Source organism: Helianthus annuus, chromosome 11 (assembly GCF_002127325.2).
Source record: "Helianthus annuus cultivar XRQ/B chromosome 11, HanXRQr2.0-SUNRISE, whole genome shotgun sequence".
Lineage (NCBI taxonomy): Eukaryota > Viridiplantae > Streptophyta > Magnoliopsida > Asterales > Asteraceae > Helianthus > Helianthus annuus.
This window is the reverse complement of record NC_035443.2, coordinates 103436333-103460502: the sequence shown is the minus strand read 5'-3', so window position 1 is coordinate 103460502 and position 24170 is coordinate 103436333. Positions and strand designations below refer to the sequence as shown.

General features: G+C 42.5%; 1 protein-coding gene across 1 annotated transcript; it reads right to left on the bottom strand.

The window, feature by feature from the left end:
* Positions 1–2091: 2091 nt before the first annotated feature.
* Positions 2092–7132, bottom strand: LOC110883597. Its single transcript, XM_022131315.1, has 4 exons — positions 5785–7132; positions 3434–5633; positions 2626–2749; positions 2092–2478 (listed from the first exon to the last, which is right to left on the bottom strand). The coding sequence occupies exons 1-4, from the start codon at positions 7130–7132 to the stop codon at positions 2092–2094; spliced, it is 4059 nt and encodes a 1352-aa protein (XP_021987007.1).
* Between the last annotated feature and the right edge of the window lie 17038 nt (positions 7133–24170).

Genomic DNA, 24170 nt, shown 5'->3' with positions numbered 1-24170 from the left:
TTTATAAACAGGTATGAAAAACGTGTATGAACATGAATGTTTTACAAGAACTTTAAGGCATGTGAGGACATGGGGAGTACTTGTTATGACTCCTTGTTGGAATACTCGTTCTGATTCCTTGTCGGAATACTCGTTTTGATTCCTTGTCGGAATACTCGTTCTGATTCCTTGTCGGAGTACTCGTTCTGACTCCTTGACTGTGTCGATTACCCTCGACTGTGTCGATTACCCTCGACTGTGTCGATTAACCTCGACTAGGACTCCGAAGCACTACTAGGTACTAGTTGTGACCATGAGTGGGGTTCGGCCGTACCCGTTAAATCTAACCCTCGTCCCTAATTAATGAATGTTTTTAATGGCTTGGTACTAGTTTTCACCGAGACTTTATGGCATTTTTAGTATTTAGTCTATGCTCACATGATCTAGTATTTCCTAGGCATTTCATACCGTTTAAGTATTTGTACATGTATTTCACCCCCGAGAGTTATAAAACCAAATACAGTTAAAGAAAAGGGGGAGCATGAACTCACAGTTTTGCGTCTTCAGTACTCGTAACTCGAATCTCGTCAGCAAATACGACTACCTACATTGTGCTAGGGTCTATTAGACGAGTGGGTCGTGCCTTGTCTTAGTATTCATGTTTTGAGTTACGTTTTCTTTATGTCTTTACATCATCCAGAGTTATAATACTTTTCAAGTATTTGTTTTCGTGTTTCCTTCCCAAGGATGGGAGTATATCATACATGTATTCTTGTATTCTTGTATTTGTAGTTTTCAAAATAATACATTTTCACTTAAAAAATATACGTAGACTTGTTTTGTCCAAAAATAATGTATCGTCAAGAAAATATATATTTTTCTTCAAAAATCATATATTTTCTAAATATTCTAAGAAAATATATTTTTACTTCCAAAAGTAATATATTTCCTCTTTGTCGAAAATATGATATACTTTGTAATAATAAAAATCATACTTTCGTTTCTTTTGTATCCAAAATAATATTTACCAAAAATATATTGTAACAGTACTTCTCGGAATATTTCGTAAGTTACGTTATTGCGCTCAGTTTCACAATATCAAGTGTGTAACTTATATATTTCGTTCCATGTAATTTTTGGTTTTATTTTGGTGTTGTAAGTTCTTGGTATTTGTAAGTTATATTATTTTCCCTAAAATAATATAACTATTTCACATAATCACACACAATGTCTTTAATGTAAATATATATCCTAAATACATATTTACCCATTTTTATTTGTAAAAACCAACCTCCAATGCTTGTATTTTTGTTACAAAAATCTATGGCAAAGTTTATATGGAAAATCATAGTTAAAAATACACTTGTAAACACTTGTTTAGAAAATATTTTCTAAGTGTTGGTATTTTTAGAAAATTTTGCCATAGTTTCCCCTGAAAATGGAGGTTTCCATGCTTTCAAGCATATCATTTTCTTTTGTAAAATAATCACCAATCATCAGCAAATCATTCAACACTTACCATATGTCAAAAATATGAAATTTACACTATGTCATGAACTTGAAAATTTACACAAATTTGTAGTAACTTACTAGTGTGTTTAGTAAGCTTAGTTACCCTTTAAAGTGTGGTTGTTTATTTAAAAACATCATTTTTGAAGAATTTAGATCTTTACAACGTTTTGGGTAAAGGGTTTTACCCCGGTGATTTCATTCCAAACCAAACAAAACGCACAAGTGGAATAGAAAAGCCTACACCAGTTCTCTTATATGTAAAAAAACGATCGATCTTTTTTTAGGGAAGGGAGACGTACCCTCGACTGCAGTCGAGGCTCATGATGGAAACGAGGGGTGGCGGAGCACCCCGATAATGATAGCTGCAGTTTTGAGTTCTCAAAACAACAAGATCGACCTTTTGAGATTAAAAAGCAATGTTGTAGCATTTCTTTTTTATGTCTCAAAACCGCCTTTCTTTGTCTTTTGTGTTTTCTTTCCTTGTGATTAGTTGCTTGTTGAGGGAACAAAAGAATTCTATGACCATCTTGACTTAAGACAGAATGATTTCTTTCAAGCCAAAACAAAGCAAAACCACCTAGACACTAATAATAAAATAAATCAGGTCTCTTTGAAGGTATCCACTGAGCTTAGCTTCCAATCATCCAAGATTCTTTTGACATGCGGCTTGTCTTTGTACTTGAATGATAATAACTTCAACCTCACAGTGTCGATAATGATGCCCGTTACCACTTCAGGCGGTCTAAGTTGATTCTCGAAGTATCTTGAGTTCCTTTCTTGCCATACAAAGTATGCAGTCGCCTTTATGATGAGTTTAGCAATAACCGAGTTTACGGATCTGGAACACGCTTTCGGCAGCAACCATCTCATGATGTCGTCCCACTTGTTAGGCACCGTCTTCAAACTAGAGTTCTCCTTGATAGCATCCAGAACCGTGGAGGAGAATGAGCATTGAAAAAACAAATGCTCGTGAGACTCCACCTCTCGCTGACACAATAAACAACACATCATGTTCATAGAGCCATTAGTGATGTAATTCCATTTTTGAATTCTGTCTTGCGTCCATAATTTCCATCTAAAGATCAACCAGCAATGAAAGGAGTGTCTAGGAATATTACAACCTGACCAAACAACCTTTGACCATTCCACTTCATGACCTCGAGAACGAGTAGACTCCCATACCAGCTTTGAGGAGAACGGAAACAGTTTACCATCATCGGTTCGCCATAGAGTAACGTCTTGCTTATTTGGAACGAGACTAATATGGTTCAGTTGGAATAGAACCGGAAAAAGGTCCCGCCAAGCGTCTGGCCAAATCCAAATACCATTGTGAACAACCTCCGCTACTTTAGAATAGATCAAAAACCCATGTTAAGACATATTTCTAGGAGAAACATAACGGCTGAGCGGACAATGAAGGCACCAAGTATCATGCCATAACGAGGTAGACTCTCCATTACCAATTTGCTTCCAAAAAAAATTTGCGGATTGAACCTCTGAAAGACAGAATTTTCCTCCAACCCCATGATGAGTTTTGCGGCACCTTAACATCCCAAAAACTTCTACCTCTAAGCCGATGAGCATAAATTCATTCAACCCAAAGCGATTTCTGACCCGAGACAATGCTATGAATATGAAATGTCATTAAGGACTTGTTCACATCCGAAACCTTCCTAATACCCAACCCCCCTTCGGACTTGGGAAGGCAAACATCCTTCCACGCTACCTTCGCTTTATTCGAACCCAAAGAGCCTTGATTCGAAAGGAAATCCTTCATAATCCTCTCAATACTGTTGATGATACTCACCGGGAGACTGAAGACGGCAGCCCAATAGGAATATATAGCAGCTAAGACGGAGTTAACTAGTTGAAGTCTCCCTGCAAATGAGAGAAACTTCGTCTTCCAATCTAAAAGTCTTTTAGAAATCCATTCCACCAAAACCTTGCACTAGAGGCTATAAGGGGGACTCCAAGATATTTAATTGGCAGCGATCCTTCAGAAAACGGCACTAAGGATAAAAGCTGATTCTTCACACGAGTCGGAACATTACAAAAGAAAGAAGTGCTTTTTCTCAAGCTTGGAACGAGCCCAGACATGTCTCTAAAGTTATTTAGCGATTCCATAATGATTTTCACCGACACATTGTCAGCTCTAGCAAACAGAAACAAGTCGTCAGCAAAACACAAGTTAATGATTTTTCGCTTCTTACAATTATTATGAAACCGAAAATCAGCATGAGTACTGGCAGCGTGTTGAAGAATGGAAGTGAGGACCTCCATGACTAGCGTGAACAAATACGGAGAGATGGGGTCACCTTGTCTCAACCCCCTTTGACCCTTAAAATATCCGTGGATATCTCTATTAATGCTGATCGAATATGAAGTTGAAGTAACACAACTCATAACCCAATTCACCATCGTATCATGAAAACCAAAACCCAAAAGCGTTGCACGGAGGAAGTCCCAATCCACAATATCATATGCCTTTTGAATATCTACTTTAAACGCACACCTTGGAGGACCCGAATTTCTGTGATAGTTAAGGAGCAATTCCTGTTTTAACAGGATGTTGTCCGATATTCTACGACCAGGAATAAAAGCTGATTGGTTGATGCTCACAACATCATCAATCCCCTCAAGAAGCCTATTAGTGAGAATCTTACTAATAGCTTTGTAAATAACATTACAACAAGAGATAGGTCGGTAATCAGTAACATACGTTGGGGTGTTCACCTTAGGAATCAGCGCCAGAAATGTATGATTGATTTCTTGTAATAGACGGCCACTTCTAAAGAAGTCCTTGATAGCGAAAGTCACCTCCTCACCAATAATCTGCCATGATTTTTTGAAAGCTGACGAATATCTATCTGGGCCCGGGGCTTTGTCATCCCCAATATCAAAAAAAGCAGACTTTATTTCATCATCAGTAACATCACGAATCATGAAATCAGCTTTTGCGACACTAATACGTCTAGGAAAACAATGAATATTAGGACGGCTGGTCACATTACCCTTGATTCCTAGAAACGCTTTGTAGTGGTCCACGAGAACATTAGGCACATCTTTTCCTTCAAATTCGTTTCCATTAGCATCTTTAATAAATTGAGTTTGCGAAATATGATTCCTGCTCTTAACCATATTATGAAAAACTTTCGTGTTTGCATCACCAACTTGTAACCATTTTTGTTTCGCCTTTTGCTTTAAGAACCGTTCTTCATCCAAACTAACCTCCATGAACTTTTTCTGACATTCAGCCGCCAAGTTTCGAAGAGAAGAGTTATCCGGATCCTTATCCACTTTGCTTTGAAGGTCATCCAGCTCCTTCCTGATATTAGACACACGCTCATGCAGATTCCCTTGTTGACGGAGAAGAGACCTGATAGGTTGTTTTAGACTTCTAAGCTTTTTCACCACTCTAAACATAGGAACCCCATCAAAGTTAGCATCCCAACCATCCTTTACGATATTTAAAAAATCAGCTTTATGAGTAAGAAAGTTAGGGAACTTGAACGGTTTATGCTTGCATCTCAAAACTTCCGGTAACTTTAGAACACAAGCCGAATGATCCGACACTCGATGAGGTTGAAAGACCGCAAACGAATTAGGAAAAACATCCGTGAAGTGGCAATTAGCCATGATTCTATCAATCTTTCTCATAACACCTATACCGTGTTTAGGTTTTTGATTCCACGTAAAATGCATACCCGAACTCTTAACATCAAAAATCTCAACGTTCAAAACACACTTTTTAAATTCCAACATACTAACCGAGATACCTGAAGCTCCCAAATGGGTATCACCAAGCTCAAGTATAGCGTTAAAGTCTCCCATAATAGCCCAAGGTTTGTCATTAACAAAGCATTTGTGCCTATTCAACGACTTCCAAAGCTCTCTTCTCTCCTTATAATCATTACTAGCATATACCATCGAACAAAATATAGCCTTCTTCAAACCTTTAAACACAAGTTGAAGATGCATCACTTGGTCCGTAGAAGATAAGAGCATGACATCAACATCCCTAGGATTCCACCCAACGATGATTCTTGTGCCTTTATGACACAAGTTTCCATTCGACAACCAATCCCATCCCTTGCACAGTTTGCTACATACATCGTTCAACTTGTCAACTTGCACATGAGACTCTAAAATAGCACACACCTTTAAATTATTTTCCTTAATAACATGACGAACCTCTTTTTGTTTCAGAGGATGGTTCAACCCCCTTATATTCCAGCTGGCTATACTATCCATTAGAAACCTCAACAGCAGGAGTGTTTGCCCTTGAAAAAGAACCTCCGTTATTCGTTTTATTCTGCATAAACATGGTAGTGTCATCCGCCACTTCTCTAACCTCATCTTGATCCGAGACATCATCATCATACTCGTTACTAGGAGTCTCCAAAGCACTGAACACATTCTTGAGCTGAATACCATCTACCTTTGGTTTAGAAGAAGAAGCTTTATGCTGATCATTCCTAACCGGCCGATACACAAATTTCGGTTTATCTTTGACTACATGTTTTGCTGATTTCCTTTTGCCCATAACTTGATAACCCTGCTCATCCGTCTTACTCTTACCTTTGGTTTCCTGATTAACAATAGGCTTCACAATCTTTGGGCAAGTCTCCAGCGTGTGCCCAAAGATATTGCATGTAGAACACCTAGGCAGAGTCCACTCATACTCCACATTGATCGAACTTTTTAGAAAACCTCCATCCTCTATATTAGGGATAGCTACCGACACCGTTCCTTTTAGATCTTTACTAGCATCCACCTCAATAATAGCTCTCGCATAACTGCTACGACCCCATGAATCAGAACACATTTTTGCCGTTTCATTATCTAATAACTTAGGGATTCCGACTTTGGAGGCAATCAAGCTCAAACCTTCCTCAGTATAGGCAGCTAGTGGGACATCATGAAGTTTAACCCAAATTGGGATCTTCTTAAGCTCCTCCTTCTTCAGTTCCATATTAGTTGACCAGTGCTTCAAGAAGATAGGGATATTACGAATAAGCCACGGACCATCTTGTAAAACCTGTTCCATTCCTTCTTTAGAATCGAATTTGAAGAAGAAAAACCCTTTTCCATTCATCATACATTTACGCAACCCATATTTCTCCCATCTCTTAGTCACAAAATATTCCACGACTGGAAAAGCCAACCTTTTTCCTAGAAAGTATCCGAATAAAACATTAGTGAATCTATCCTGGACCTTTTTCACAGACTCTACCGGAATGTCTACATCCGTGTCATCAATTTTATCAAGAGATTCTAAAAACCTGAAGTTAACTTTAGGCTTAGGACGACCTGCATTAAGTTTTGACGCATAAGATGCTTTAGACTGAATGTTTTCCACACCCTGGGACTCGAACAACCATTCTCCATCTTCATTCACCTCGTACTGGTTACCAGAATCCTTATGCTCATTATCATGCTTATCCATGTCAACCGGTATAGTGATTTTTGTAAGTTCATCAATCATGTTAATGTGTTTAGAATCATATTTAACCGAACCACGACGTGGTAATACAGGGTTACCATCAATGTTAACAACACGACTAGCAATCCCATTGAACGACAAATTAGGAATCGATCTAACCTCCTGATTGTTACTACCAAAAACTTCACCACTCTCCATTAAACAAAGCAATGTGAAACCATGCAAAGGAAAAACCACGCAAGCCAAGAACCAACAGACCGAGAAAAACAGCAAAAACCCTAAACTAGCTTAAAACCCTAGCCCATAGATCGTCACGAAATCAAATAGAGAGTCCGATTAATCAAGGTTACTGCCTAACCAGTAGGACCGAAAAACCCAAAACTCTATTCAATCAGAGATGAAACTATAAAGCAAGAGTCGGCGATCAAAAAGAAAAACGAAAAAGCAAGACCCTACTTTCAGCCGATCAACTAAGTGTTAACAAGTTCGTATCAGATGTTTGATGAATCATCCATCTAATAACTGACTGTTATACACAAGATCACGATCAAAACTAGGGTTGCATGGAGGAACAAGAAGAATCGCCTAAGCTAGAGAGAGAATTAATATAGTGTAAAAGTTCATTTTAGATGTTTACAACTTTTAAAATATTTTTCTAAAAATATTTCTTCTTGCATTTTTCTTGTTAAATACATGTTTATACACTTGATTAACCACTAAAAATGTGATTGGTTTCTTTAAGAACCAAGTTTATGTAAATCTTGTAATTTAACTTAGTTTCATTAGAAAACTAGTTTTGTAATCACCCATTTACAAGATTCATAACATGTTTCATACTTCATCATACATAAAAAATAACTCCATTTTTCAAGTTCATGTTTACATAAAGGATGACCATTATGATTTTCTCAAGATCTATCCTTATACTTGCTAGATCATGTGTTTAATCATCATCTAGCAAGGTTCTTATTATGATCAACATCATAAACACAAATAATCAATTATCAAGAAGCATAATAACACTTATCAACATGATTTCTTATGATTTTTAAGCCTATGTTTAAGTTTCATGTTCAAGATTCATAGTGTTCTTCAAGATTAGTTACTTATTTCATTCTTTAACCAACTAAATAAGACGTAAAATGGAGTTTAGATGATCTTACTAGTAGCTCAAGGCTAGGGATGATCACAAGATGAAGATGAGGTGGTTAATAGCACTAGAGAGAGGTCCTTCCAATTCTGTTGCTTGCAACCTTCTTAGATAGGCTCCATACACCTTAGAATATACTTAGATTATGAAGGAATGGATTAAAAATGAAGATGTATGGAAGGGTTGTTGTGGCCGTGAATGGTGGAGGAAGAAGAAGGAGTTTTGTGGGTGGAAGAGGATGAATGATAAGTGTATTAATTTGGTTATTTTTATATAATTCTAGTAAGCATATGGCATATTTTGTGGGAATATTCTACAACATAATCACATTAAATAATCAAATAAAATCATTTGTCGGACCCATGTCCCCTAACCGTCCAACATGGTGGGGGGGGGGGGTAAAGTGTAATATTTAATGGTAAGTTACTTGATTTAGTTGGAAAATAATGGTGCTAGTTAGGCATTTTATGTATTTATTGTTTATTAGATGTAATATGATGTTCGGTGACCTTAACTAGCTTCGTAGCACTAAAATAATGCTTTTAGTAATATTTTAGTGTTCCGGGTAATGTCCGGTTGTTCGGTTCGTTACTGTTCATTACAGTGCTAAATTGCGCAGTTTAGTGTGCTTTATGTAGTCTTTTATGACAGTTTCGATTCCCGACACTTAGGAAAGTATTCTGGACCATTATATCATAATTCTGCATTATATTTTGGAGTTTAAATGCTGAAAATAGCTGAATTTTGGTTATTTTCTGCAGAATTCTGCACTTTTAGTGTGTTTTAGGCACTTTCCGGCACTTTATCTATCACCTAGAGAAGCAGTTTTGTGGTCCTTACTTCCCTACACACTATACTAGTGTAATACATCATCTCTGGCTCATACTGGGCCTCATAATATTGTTTGTCTATGTACTAAACTTCGTCAGCATTTTTTGTTTGTCTGGTATTGGTGCCAATTCTGTTATGTGTATCATCTGAACTATTTCGTGTTGCATGTAGCAACGAATAAAGTCTTGTTTCATGAGATGCCATTGTATATATATAACGGTAATCAAAATTTCATTTGTCTTGTAAACTAGATCATGCACAATTATTACAGTACAGGTTACTGTTTAATTAGTGTATGGAATGTACGGAAAAGTGACGGTTGTCACAGTCTCCCCCCGTTAAAAGAACTTCGTCCCGAAATTCAAGCGATGCCATCGGTCGCAGGGAAGTTGTGAATCAAATGGGGTCACTTATGTTTTAAAATTTGTCTTCATGTTCCCATGTAATTTCTGGGTCATGTTATAAATTCTATTGTACTCTAGTAAATCAAACATGTCTTTTCTGTATCTTGTGGACTCTTGGTCCGTAACCTTAACAGGTTTTATAGTATTGTGGACTCTTGGTCCGAAACCTTAACAGGTTTTATAGTAATTCTTGTCGTTGTCATTGACGTGAATCTTATTTGAGGGAACGATGATTGTTCCTTGAGTCAGACTCCTCTAAAGACTAGACACATGAATGTGTCGCGATCACTACTACTGATCTTTTTCATGGAAGTTTCATCTTGTGAACAATGATTTCGATCCCTTCATCAGGGATTCGACCCCTTTTTGTTTTCCAAATCACATTAAGCCTTCTCTAGGCGAGGCTCCCATTATAGTCATACTTCTTGTCTCAAATTCTTACGATTTCCGTCGCTCATCGGCGCAATCTTTCTGTATTCTGCGGGCTGCCTTGATATGTTCACACATCTAAACGGTTTGCCTCTAGTTTTTCCTGAGCCAACCGGGCCAGTAGATTGTTTATTCCTGGTCTCCGTTCAATGTCACACCCCAAAAATCCACACGCGGAGTACCACCGCTTGGAGGAGTGACATGACCAGGATCAAGCCATCAATCATATTGAACATAGTGTATAATAAATAAAGTAGTTCGTAAGACCCAATTCTATACAATTGGTGTTCAAACCAAACAAAACATAAATAGAGTAGCGGAAGCATAAGTATGTAAACCCAATGTAAATCATAAGTTCAAGGTTTAAATGTTAACATGGCATCCACGATCCATGTCCCACAACGACCTGCTCCTCCCTGTGCAAGCTCCATATGTACCTAAGGTCCTGCAAGGCATGCAGCAGAGAGTCAACAACTAGTTGAGCGAGTTCACAGTGTACAGTTCAGTAATTGCAACAGTATGAGTAGCATTATGTTCGTTTGTTAAGTCATGTCTCGTATTAGTTTCCATCGCGGCCCTCTCGGCATGTATGCGAAGATTAGGGGAAATATTCCCCAAATATCCTAGACTATGTATATTTGTATCGCGGCCACCCTGGCATGTGTGCGAAGTTTTAGTATGTATAGTTCGCGGCCTTCCTAGGCATGTGTGCGAATGATTAGTCATAATATCGCGGCCAACCCCTGGCGTGTGTGCGAAGATCAGTTCAATTGGTATACTAGTCTAGCCGTATCTTATCATTACTCTTCCTCACCCGAGGACCATATCATTAGGTTCTATTAACTAAGTATGTACAAATAAATCATCCAAATCCCATTCCCACCCTGGGAACCCCATGCCTTGGCTGTGTGAACTCACCTTGGTTTGCTCGGCAGATACACAAAAAGTTTCTTGAATTAAAAGTGATCAATCACGTCCTAGCAGGATTACCATACAAGTCAGGTTTTGACTTAAGTTATGCACATATGTTTCACACAAGTTAACACGTTACAAGCACGTATAGATCATGGCAACACTTTAACAGTCAAACAATACATTCAGCTTGTGCGAATAAAAAAAGCCCAATAGTAATCGGCCCAACATGTTGTGCGATCCACAACATGTTGTGCGATCCAACAAAATCCCGGCCCAACTATCATACAGACAAATTACACATTCTCGGCCCAATAAAATAACACGTAAGTGACTTGTGCGACCCGTGCAGACTTGTGCGATCTGCTTGGGTTGTGCGACTAGGTTTGGGCTTGTTCGGCCCAACAGCATAACACATTACATCTCGTGTGATCCAGCAAGCCTTGTGCGAGTGAAAACATCTTGTGCGACTGACAAGGCTTGTGCGACTAGACTCCTTGTGCGATTGGACTAGTCTATTGTGATGGGGTCTCTTGTGCGATCAGAGCCCCTTGTGCGATTGGCTTTTAACTCCCGATTTTTATGCTTGTTCGGTTACACATTCAATAGTTTCCTTATTTTATGATAATCAATCAACACTAACAGTTTCTAAACCAATCAATTATCGATCAAACAAGGCAATTATAGACTAACTCATAAGAACCCTAATCCGGTTCAACATGAACAAACATCATAACATGAACAAGCATCATAACCTTCAACCCGAATCACAAGATTTGTAAACTTTCATGTCGACCTGTAATCCTAACCATCAAGCAAAACACTTCGATTATTAACCATAACAACCGAGTTTTATCTATTCGGTTCTCAATCTAAATCATGAAATCTGAATCATATGAACATCATCCAATACATACATGTGGGCCGATAATTAGTACACAACTTATTAACAGTTTATATCGCTATCATCATGTAAAGCATATACGTCATAACATCATGCCACATAAAACCAAATAGATAAGCACTAACCGGAACTTAGAATGATCGAGCAAGTAAGTCGGCTTCGAAGGAAGTGGGACAGCCGTCGGGTTCCAAAGCAAAACGAGAGAGAGAGAGAAGAAGTTTAGGGTTTGGGGTAACTTGTATGTTTTGTAACAAATGAGAGAACAACCCCAAAGGTTGGTGTTTGTTTGCGTAAGAGAGGAGTGGGCCGAACCCTCTCTTGGGCTGCCCGATGATCCGTGTGCAAAGAATAAGGCCCGAATGGGCTTGTGCGATCGTGACTATGTTGTGCGTTTGGACCGTTTATATACATACATACATTACACAAAGCACATAATCATAACATTCAATAACCATAATAGTTCACATAATCATATAACGTTACACAAGATAGGTCCAAAATACGAGTTGTCACATTATCCCCAACTTAAAAGAAATTTCGTCCCGAAATTTGGTACGTACTCCCTGAGGAAGCTAGGTAAGTTCTATCGTTTACTGGTTTTCCTGGGGTGTCACATCCTCCCCCCGTTGATCTGGAATTTCGTCCCGAAATTCCGTGGTAGCTTCAGCCTTAGTAGTGGTTGTACTGTTCGCGAATAACTGGGGATACTTTTCTTTCATCTGATCTTCGCGTTCCCAGGTGTACTCTGGGCCACGACGGGAGTTCCAACGAACTCGAACAAGAGGGATTCTCTGTCACACCCCCAAAATCCACCCGCGGAATACCACCGCTTGGGAGCGTGACTGACCAGGATTCAAGCCATCAATCATATCAAACATAGCATTTAATATAAAAGTAATTAACGTAAGTCTCCATGACATGATTGATGTTTCAAAACCAAATACTGTTTTAAGTAGCGGAAGCAATGTAAAGTAAACCCAAATAAAGTTATAAGTTCAATAATGTTCATGATCCATCTGCCCACAACGACCTGCTCCTTCCTTGTGCAAGCTCCATAAAGTACCTAAGGTCCTGCAAGGCATGCAGCAAATAATCAACAAACTAGTTGAGCGAGTTCACAGAAAGTAAGTTCATAACATGCATAAGTATAGCTAGTGGGGGCTTCCCATACTAGTGTGTACTAAAGGTGGGGGCTTCCCATGTTCATCCTGGTCAATGAGGGCTTCTCATTAACGGTACTTACTAGACTAACTTCCGACCATGTGTTCTTCTTTCCCGAGAACAGGAAAACGTACAGGGTCACGTAGGCTTTACGTGACGTGCCCTTCCCCGAGGACAGTGGTACGCGTGGGGGCTACGTAGGCTTTACGCAGCGTGGCCTTCCGACCTGGAAGCCAGTGAATGGTATTGGGTTACGTAGGCTTTACGTAACGTGTCCTCCCGACCCGGGAGACATATGGCAAATATACTGGGTTACGTAGGCTTTACGTAACGTGTCCTGACTAACCTGAGGACGATGGTCTATAGTCTGGTATATGCGTAAGTACGAGTAATCATTCCAAATTCAACATATCCAACCCAATTCCCAACCCGGGAATCCCATGCCTTGGCTGTGTGAACTCACCTTGGTTTGCTCGGCAGATACACAGAGAGTACAAGTAGCAAGTAAATGGTCACTCACGTCCTACCATGGTTATTATACGAGTCAGGTTCGTGTATAGCACGTATATAGTAATCACGTATAGTCATGGCAAACATGTACGCACGTAAGCAGATAAGACATAGCATGCGTGATCCAATTATCTAAGTCCAACAATACCCGGCCCAAAGACATAAGCAGCCCAATAACAAAACAGTCCAGATTCTCAATCGGCCCAAATAGCAAACACATTCAAGTCCATTAATAAACAGCCCATAAATCAAATCATTGGGCTCAATAGATTGGGCCCGTAACAGTGAAGGCCCAACAGTGTGCGTGTAAGTGATGGTCTCGACTCGCAACGGGAGATCTCGAGTCGCAACCAATGGTTTCGGTTTGTCATGGCCCGGTTACGAGTCACAGCCGGAGATTACGAGTCGCAACCGCTGGTTGCGAGTCGTAATGGTGATCTCGGTTCATCATGGTCTGGTTACGAGTCGCAACGGGACTCGCAACCGTGGTCTCGGCTGATGTTGTTCGTGGTCTCGAGTGGGGTTCCGACTCGCAACGAGTGATGCCGAGTCGCAACCGCGTGTGTAACTGGTTTCCATAATTCCTGCATTGACTATTCCGTGATTCTAGCAAACATCTAAGGCAGTTTCGAAATCAGATCAATCACAGAAATTTATCAACAGTTGATTTAATTTTCATGCATATTCATAACCATTCAAGAACATCGAATCAACGTGAACTGCATTCATATGAACAATAATCTATTTCTACGAACATGTAACCGTGACTAATTACCTAGCCCAAAACTTAGCACATCCACAAGTTAACATCCGAATCATATAGCATAACAACAGATTTCATCGAGTTTCATCCGATCCGTATGAACATGTTAACAATCCGAAACACATATCAACATTTAATTTATAACAAAGCACACATGTAAACCGGTTCTATCACAATCAACCATACTATCATCATCCGAATTACATCATGTAATGTTCAAGAATCATATAAAATCATCATGTAAACGCATAGATCACAATATCATCATATACAATCAAATAACCATGTACACTAACCGGTTGGAATCAAAGAGAGGGTGAGCCGAGAAGTGTTGTTCGCCGTCGGGTTCCAAGTAAACGAGAGAGAGAGCAAAGCTTCTAGGGTTTGTGTGTGTTTGTGATTTGCAAAAGTGGTAAAACAAAACCCCTAAACTCGGTTTTGTGTTGCGAGTGGGGAGTGGGCCGAGCCCACTCGGTTGTCTAATGGACCCGAGAACAAGGAGTGGCCCAAAGGGCTTTGTGTGGTCGGTTCACAAACATACGACATACATACACACATAATGCATATAACATAACATGTATCATGAAATCAATTAATCATTCGGGTTTATAAAATCACATATCGTGCACAAACGTTACATCAAAGCAAGTCTAAAGTTCGAGTTGTCACATTATCCCCAACTAATTGGAAATTTCGTCCCGAAATTTGGTATGCACTCACTGAGGAAGCTAGGTAAACTGTACTGTTCACTGATTTTCCTGGGGTGTCACATCCTCCCCCCGTTGATCTGGAATTTCGTCCCGAAATTCCGAAGTAGTAGCTTCAGCCTCAGTAGTGGTTGCCTGGTTCCCGAATAACTGGGGGTACTTTTCTGTCATCCTGTTTTCGCGTTCCCAGGTGTACTCTGGGCCACGTTTGGAGTTCCAACGAACTCGGACAAGAGGGATTCTCTTGTGTTTGAGGACCTTCACATCCCGGTCCGTGATTTCAACTGGTTCCTCGACGAACTGCAACCGCTCGTCGATAGTGAGTTCCTTAAAAGGAATGATGAGGTTTTCATCTGATAAGCACTTCTTTAAGTTCGACACGTGAAAAACATTGTGAACTGCCCCGAGTTCAGCTGGTAGTTTCAACTTGTAGGCTACTTTGCCAATCTTTTCTATGATTTCGAATGGTCCGACGTATCGCGGATTCAGTTTGCCCCGTTTGCCAAAACGAACCACACCCTTCCAGGGTGAAACTTTCAATAAAACCCGGTCCCCGACCTCGAATTCCAATGGCTTTCTACGCTTGTCCGCGTAGGCTTTCTGACGGTCGCGTGCCGCCGCCATGCGTTGTCGTATCTGTGCTATCTTTTCCGTGGCGTCCACTACAATCTCTGGACCCGTAATCTGACTATCCCCCACCTCTGCCCAACAGAGAGGTGACCGGCATTTACGCCCGTACAATGCCTCGAATGGAGCGGCTTGAATGCTGGTGTGATAACTGTTATTGTAAGAAAACTCCACCAAAGGGAGGTGCTTTTCCCAGCCGTTGCCGAAGTCGATAACGCATGCCCGAAGCATGTCTTCAAGCGTTTGAATCGTTCGCTCAGACTGCCCATCCGTCTGAGGGTGGTATGCTGTGCTCATGTCTAGTCGTGAGCCAAAGGATTTATGCATCGCTTGCCATAGTTCTGATGTGAATCGTGCGTCGCGATCCGAAATGATAGATGTGGGCACCCCGTGCCTCGAAACAACTTCTTTAAGATAGACGTCTGCAAGTGTGGAGAACTTGTCCGTTTCCTTAATCGGTAGGAAGTGTGCAGACTTAGTGAGTCGATCCACGATCACCCATATAGTATCATTCCCACGCTGGGATCTAGGTAAACCCGTAACAAAATCCATGGAAATTTCCTCCCATTTCCATTGCGGTATTTTAGGCTGCTGCAGTAGGCCAGCTGGTTTTTGATATTCGACCTTGACTCTCGCACAAGTCAAGCACTTTCCAACGTACGTAGCGATATGTGCCTTCATACTAGGCCACCAATAAGTAGTGCTAATATCGTGGTACATTTTATCCGACCCTGGATGTACCGAATAGCGAGACTTGTGTGCTTCATCCATCACAAGTTCGCGTAGTCCGCCAAAGAGAGGGACCCAAATCCGGCCCGTTACATAGTAAGCGCCGTCTGCCTTCTGTTCCATTTGCTGTCGTGAGCCGCGTAAGGCTTCAGCCTTGACGTTTTCGGGCCTCAGCGCTTCTGTCTGAGCATTTCGTATCTGTGCTGGAAGGCTAGACTGAATCGTAAGCTGTAGCGCTCGCACGCGCTTTGGTAAAGTGTCTTTTCGACTGAGGGCATCAGCCACAACATTGGCTTTGCCTGGATGATACTTGATGGCGCATTCGTAATCGTTTAGTAATTCGACCCATCGCCGTTGACGCATGTTCAAATCCTTCTGCTTAAGGATATGCTCGAGACTCCTGTGATCGGTGTAAATCGTGCACCTGGTACCGTACAGGTAGTGTCGCCATATCTTAAGCGCGAAAACAACAGCTCCCAGCTCTAAATCGTGCGTCGTGTAGTTGCGTTCATGAATCTTGAGTTGACGAGAGGCGTAAGCGATAACCTTGTCGCGCTGCATTAACACACATCCCAGTCCCCGAATGGATGCATCACAATAAACCACGAAGTCATCTGTGCCCTCTGGCAATGAGAGGATAGGTGCACTGCAAAGTCTATCCTTTAGGTGCTGAAAAGCAGTCTCCTGGGGCTCTCCCCAGCGATAGGTAACACCCTTCTGTGTCAGTAGCGTAAGCGGCTGAGCAATCTTCGAGAAGTCTCTAATAAACCGTCTGTAGTAACCTGCCAGACCCAAGAATTGGCGTATTTCCGTTGGCGTACGCGGTGCAGGCCAGTTCCTGATCGAATCTACCTTGGATGGATCGACATGGATCCCATCCTTGTTTACCACGTGGCCTAAGAAGTGGACTTCACGAAGCCAGAAGTCGCATTTAGAAAGCTTGGCGTACAACTGTTCCTTCCGAAGGAGTTCCAAAATAAGGCGAAGATGCTGCTCGTGCTCCTCCTGACTCTTGGAGTAAATCAGGATGTCGTCGATGAACACAATGACGAACTTGTCGAGATAGGGTTTGCACACCCTGTTCATAAGATCCATAAATACCGCAGGCGCGTTCGTTAACCCGAATGGCATGACGAGAAACTCGTAGTGACCGTAACGAGTTCTGAAGGCTGTCTTGGAGACGTCCTCATCCCGGACTCTCAACTGATGGTACCCAGACCTCAAGTCTATCTTCGAGTAGTAACACGACCCTTGCAATTGGTCGAATAAGTCGTCTATGCGTGGAAGAGGATAACGGTTCTTCACCGTCACCTTGTTGAGTTCACGGTAGTCGATGCACATCCTGAACGTACCGTCTTTCTTCTTCACGAAAAGTACTGGAGCTCCCCAAGGCGAAGAGCTTGGACGAATGAAACCCTTTTCCAAGAGTTCCTGCAGTTGCTTTGACAATTCCTCCAATTCCGATGGAGCTAGACGATATGGTGCGCGAGCTATGGGTGCTGCTCCTGGAGCGAGCTCGATCTGAAATTCGACCTGACGATGAGGCGGTAAGCCTGGTAAGTCTTCAGGAAACACCTGAGGGTAATCACGTACAACTGGAATGTCTTCCAATTTCTTTTCCTTTGCTGATGCGTCTGTAACGAGAGCCAGAATGGCTGCGTGACCTTTTCGTAAGCACTTCTGAGCCTTCAAGAAAGAGATGACGCCAACCACAGCACCACTCTTGTCGCCTTGAACTTCTAGAGGTTCCTGACCCGAACGAGGAATGCGAATAACCTTTTCGCTGCATAAGATTTCTGCCTGGTGTTGGGACAACCAATCCATCCCAATCACGACGTCGAAGCTACCCAAAACTATGGGAATGAGATCAATAGAGAAGGCTTGACCAGCTAGGATAAAATTACAACCCTGAACTACGTGCGTGGCTTCTAGACTTTTACCGTTAGCTAACTCTACTACATGTTTGGTGGGTAAAAGTGTTGGTGCACGTTTTAGCAGTTGACACATTTTCACAGACATATAGCTTGTATCCGCACCCGAATCAAATAAAACAGTAACGTAAATATTGTCGAGGAGAAACTTACCCATGACAACGTTGGGATCGTTCACTGCGTCACCTCGACCTAGCACGAATGCACGACCACGAGCTTCATTGCCGTTGTTGTTGTTGTTGTTTCCGCCGTTGTTGTTGCCGTTGCCCTGGTTATTGTTGTTGCGATTCTGGTTCAACTGAGGGCAATCGCGTTTGAAGTGACCTTCAGCCCCACACTGGAAACATCCCCGGTTTCCACGCTGTGGCTGCTGTTGCTGCTGCTGGTTCTGTGGAGCTGGTTGCTGAGGCTGCTGATTCTGATTCGCAGGACGAGGGCTCCTGCAGTCTTTGGCCTCGTGCCCCATCTTAAGACACCTTTGACAGCGACCCTTGTTACATGGGCCGTGGTGATGCCTGTTGCAGTTGTGGCACCTGGGTTGACTACCCTGATATCTCCTCTGTCTGTGACCACCAGAGGATTTCTGACTGGGACTCTGATAGTGGTCGATTTTCTGTTGCTGAGCTTGTGGCTGAACGGTCGCTGAACCTTTACTAGAATCTCCATCCCATTTTCTTTTACTGTCACCAGATGTAGCAGGAGTAACTGAGGTGGTGACGTTAGCAGTAGCGTTAACACGCTTGGGCAGTTTATTCTGATCAACTGCCTGATCGGTGATACGGTGAGCAAGGCGCTGGATTTCCTGGATGTTTTCGAGGTTAGCCGACGTCACGTGGCTCTGAATTTCTGGCGCCAATCCCTTGAGATACAACTCAATGCGCTTGTATGGAGGGTCCACCATAGTAGGACACAGAACGGCCAGTTCATTAGACCGTTTAGTATACGCCTCGATTTCCGATCCAACCATTTTCAGGTTATAAAGCTCGTCTTCCAGCTTGTGAATATCCTCACGTGTACAGTACTCACGCTTGATGAGTTCCTTGAAATCGTTCCATGGGGTGGCGTTAGCAGCTGCCAACCCTAAGATCTGGACTTGGGCGTTCCACCAAGTCAGTGCTATTCCTTCCAAAGTGCCGGTGGCAAACTTGACCTTGCGAGCCTCAGGGCACTCGCACATTTCGAATACCGATTCTAACTTTTCAAACCAATGGAGGAGTCCCACTGCCCCCTCTGTGCCGCTGAAAGAGTTTGGACGACAGTCCATAAAGTTCTTGAAAGTGCAGACTGGCTGCTGCGCGTGTTGACCTATTGTGTACGAATAGGACGAAGTTAAATACGAGAGTTAATGTAGGATCTAAAGATCCTAGTGTGTGCCTATACTGCAGGATATACTACCTGCTTGAGCTGCTGCAACTGCCGCAGCAACTTGAGCTTGAACAAGAGCCTCTAGCTGGGCTTGTGTCATGTTGATTCGTCCAGACATGATCTTCATAGTAACAAGTAGCATACGTAAGAATGGTTCGCGAGTAGGGCGATGACAGAAAAGCGTAGGCATATAGGTGTTCTCATGTAATCAAAGCATGTGTATCTAAGCGTAATGCGAGCAAGGTTCTAAGCAGTTCTAGCAAACAGGCAATAAACATAAACCTTATTACCTAAGATGTCGAGTCTTGCACGTGGAGCGAAGCGTCATTGTGGATCGTTGAGAGCACTGTTCTGGTTATAGTCCGGTTTTAATAAAAACGTTTTCCCATATTAAAACCAAGTTCTCTATAACCAATGGCTCTGATACCAATCTGTCACACCCCCAAAATCCACCCGCGGAATACCACCGCTTGGGAGCGTGACTGACCAGGATTCAAGCCATCAATCATATCAAACATAGCATTTAATATAAAAGTAATTAACGTAAGTCTCCATGACATGATTGATGTTTCAAAACCAAATACTGTTTTAAGTAGCGGAAGCAATGTAAAGTAAACCCAAATAAAGTTATAAGTTCAATAATGTTCATGATCCATCTGCCCACAACGACCTGCTCCTTCCTTGTGCAAGCTCCATAAAGTACCTAAGGTCCTGCAAGGCATGCAGCAAATAATCAACAAACTAGTTGAGCGAGTTCACAGAAAGTAAGTTCATAACATGCATAAGTATAGCTAGTGGGGGCTTCCCATACTAGTGTGTACTAAAGGTGGGGGCTTCCCATGTTCATCCTGGTCAATGAGGGCTTCTCATTAACGGTACTTACTAGACTAACTTCCGACCATGTGTTCTTCTTTCCCGAGAACAGGAAAACGTACAGGGTCACGTAGGCTTTACGTGACGTGCCCTTCCCCGAGGACAGTGGTACGCGTGGGGGCTACGTAGGCTTTACGCAGCGTGGCCTTCCGACCTGGAAGCCAGTGAATGGTATTGGGTTACGTAGGCTTTACGTAACGTGTCCTCCCGACCCGGGAGACATATGGCAAATATACTGGGTTACGTAGGCTTTACGTAACGTGTCCTGACTAACCTGAGGACGATGGTCTATAGTCTGGTATATGCGTAAGTACGAGTAATCATTCCAAATTCAACATATCCAACCCAATTCCCAACCCGGGAATCCCATGCCTTGGCTGTGTGAACTCACCTTGGTTTGCTCGGCAGATACACAGAGAGTACAAGTAGCAAGTAAATGGTCACTCACGTCCTACCATGGTTATTATACGAGTCAGGTTCGTGTATAGCACGTATATAGTAATCACGTATAGTCATGGCAAACATGTACGCACGTAAGCAGATAAGACATAGCATGCGTGATCCAATTATCTAAGTCCAACAATACCCGGCCCAAAGACATAAGCAGCCCAATAACAAAACAGTCCAGATTCTCAATCGGCCCAAATAGCAAACACATTCAAGTCCATTAATAAACAGCCCATAAATCAAATCATTGGGCTCAATAGATTGGGCCCGTAACAGTGAAGGCCCAACAGTGTGCGTGTAAGTGATGGTCTCGACTCGCAACGGGAGATCTCGAGTCGCAACCAATGGTTTCGGTTTGTCATGGCCCGGTTACGAGTCACAGCCGGAGATTACGAGTCGCAACCGCTGGTTGCGAGTCGTAATGGTGATCTCGGTTCATCATGGTCTGGTTACGAGTCGCAACGGGACTCGCAACCGTGGTCTCGGCTGATGTTGTTCGTGGTCTCGAGTGGGGTTCCGACTCGCAACGAGTGATGCCGAGTCGCAACCGCGTGTGTAACTGGTTTCCATAATTCCTGCATTGACTATTCCGTGATTCTAGCAAACATCTAAGGCAGTTTCGAAATCAGATCAATCACAGAAATTTATCAACAGTTGATTTAATTTTCATGCATATTCATAACCATTCAAGAACATCGAATCAACGTGAACTGCATTCATATGAACAATAATCTATTTCTACGAACATGTAACCGTGACTAATTACCTAGCCCAAAACTTAGCACATCCACAAGTTAACATCCGAATCATATAGCATAACAACAGATTTCATCGAGTTTCATCCGATCCGTATGAACATGTTAACAATCCGAAACACATATCAACATTTAATTTATAACAAAGCACACATGTAAACCGGTTCTATCACAATCAACCATACTATCATCATCCGAATTACATCATGTAATGTTCAAGAATCATATAAAATCATCATGTAAACGCATAGATCACAATATCATCATATACAATCAAATAACCATGTACACTAACCGGTTGGAATCAAAGAGAGGGTGAGCCGAGAAGTGTTGTTCGCCGTCGGGTTCCAAGTAAACGAGAGAGAGAGCAAAGCTTCTAGGGTTTGTGTGTGTTTGTGATTTGCAAAAGTGGTAAAACAAAACCCCTAAACTCGGTTTTGTGTTGCGAGTGGGGAGTGGGCCGAGCCCACTCGGTTGTCTAATGGACCCGAGAACAAGGAGTGGCCCAAAGGGCTTTGTGTGGTCGGTTCACAAACATACGACATACATACACACATAATGCATATAACATAACATGTATCATGAAATCAATTAATCATTCGGGTTTATAAAATCACATATCGTGCACAAACGTTACATCAAAGCAAGTCTAAAGTTCGAGTTGTCACATTCTCTTGTGCTTGAGGATCTTAACATCCCGGTCCGTGATTTCAACTGGTTCCTCGACGAAGTGCAACTGTTCGTCGATAGTGAGCTCTTTCAAGGGAATTATGAGGGTCTCATCTGACAAGCATTTCTTCAGATTCGACACGTGGAAAACGTTGTGAACTGCCCCGAGTTCAGCTGGTAGGTTCAGTCTGTAGGCTACTATGCCTATTCTTTCTGCGATTTCGAACGGTCCGACATACCGCGGATTGAGTTTGCCCCGTTTCCCAAAACGAACCACACCCTTCCAGGGTGAGAATTTGAGTAAAACCCGGTCCCCGACCTGAAATTCCAATGGCTTCCTACGCTTATCCGCGTAGTCTTTCTGACGGTCGCGTGCTGCCGCCATGCGTTGTCGTATTTGTGCAATCTTTTCCGTGGTGTCCACTATAAGTTCTGGACCCGTGATCTGACTATCCCCCACCTCTGCCCAACAGAGAGGTGACCGGCATTTACGTCCGTACAATGCCTCGAATGGAGCGACTTGAATGCTGGTGTGATAACTGTTATTGTACGAGAACTCCACCAAAGGGAGATGCTTTTCCCAGCTGTTGCCGAAATCAATAACACATGCCCGAAGCATGTCTTCTAGAGTTTGAATCGTGCGCTCAGACTGCCCATCCGTCTGAGGGTGATAAGCCGTGTTCATATCTAACCGAGAGCCAAAAGCCTTGTGCATTGCTTGCCATAATTCTGATGTGAATCGTGCATCGCGATCCGAAATGATAGAGGTGGGCACCCCGTGCCTTGAGACCACTTCCCTCAAGTATATGTCTGTTAGTGTGGAGAACTTATCAGTTTCCTTGATAGCCAAGAAATGAGCAGACTTGGTGAGTCGATCCACGATCACCCAAATAGTATCGTTTCCACGCTGGGATCTAGGTAGGCTTGTAACAAAATCCATGGAAATTTCCTCCCATTTCCACTGTGGTATCTTTGGTTGCTGAAGTAAGCCAGCTGGTTTCTGATACTCTGCCTTGACTCTTGCACAGGTAAAGCACTTGCTGACATAGGTAGCGATGTGGGCCTTCATGCTAGGCCACCAATAAGTAGTTCTGATATCGTGGTACATTTTATCCGACCCTGGATGTACCGAGTAGCGAGATTTGTGAGCTTCGTCCATTACAAGCTCGCGTAAGTCTCCATAAAGTGGGACCTAAATACGCCCCGTTACATAGTAGGCGCCGTCTTCCTTCTGTTCTAATCGTTTCCTTGAGCCACGTAAGGCTTCAGCCCTGACGTTTTCTGGTTTCAATGCTTCTACCTGAGCATTTCGTATCTGTGCAGGAAGACTAGACTGAATAGTAAGTTGTAGTGCTCGCACGCGTCTAGGTAGAGTGTCTTTTCGAATGAGGGCGTCAGCCACAACGTTGGCTTTGCCTGGATGGTACTTGATAGCGCATTCGTAATCGTTAAGTAGTTCAACCCATCGACGTTGACGCATGTTCAATTCCTTCTGCTTGAAGATATGCTCGAGACTCCTGTGATCGGTGTAGATAGTGCACTTGGTACCGTACAGGTAGTGTCGCCATATCTTAAGCGCGAAAACAACAGCTCCCAGCTCTAAATCGTGCGTCGTGTAGTTCTATTCGTGAACCTTAAGTTGGCGCGAAGCGTAAGCAATGACCTTGTCACGCTGCATTAACACACATCCAAGACCCTGAATGGATGCATCACAATAGACCACAAAATCGTCCGTGCCCTCTGGCAATGAGAGGATAGGTGCACTGCAAAGCCTATCCTTTAGGTGCTGAAAAGCAGTTTCCTGAGTGTTGCCCCAACGGTAGGTGACACCCTTCTGTGTCAGTAGTGTAAGCGGCTGAGCAATCTTTGAGAAATCCTTGATAAACCGTCTGTAGTATCCCGCCAAACCCAGGAATTGGCGGATTTCAGTTGGCGTACGCGGTGCAGGCCAGTTCCTGATCGAATCTACCTTGGATGGATCAACATGGATCCCATCCTTGTTTACTACGTGGCCTAGAAAGTGGACTTCACGAAGCCAGAAGTCACATTTTGAAAACTTGGCGTACAAC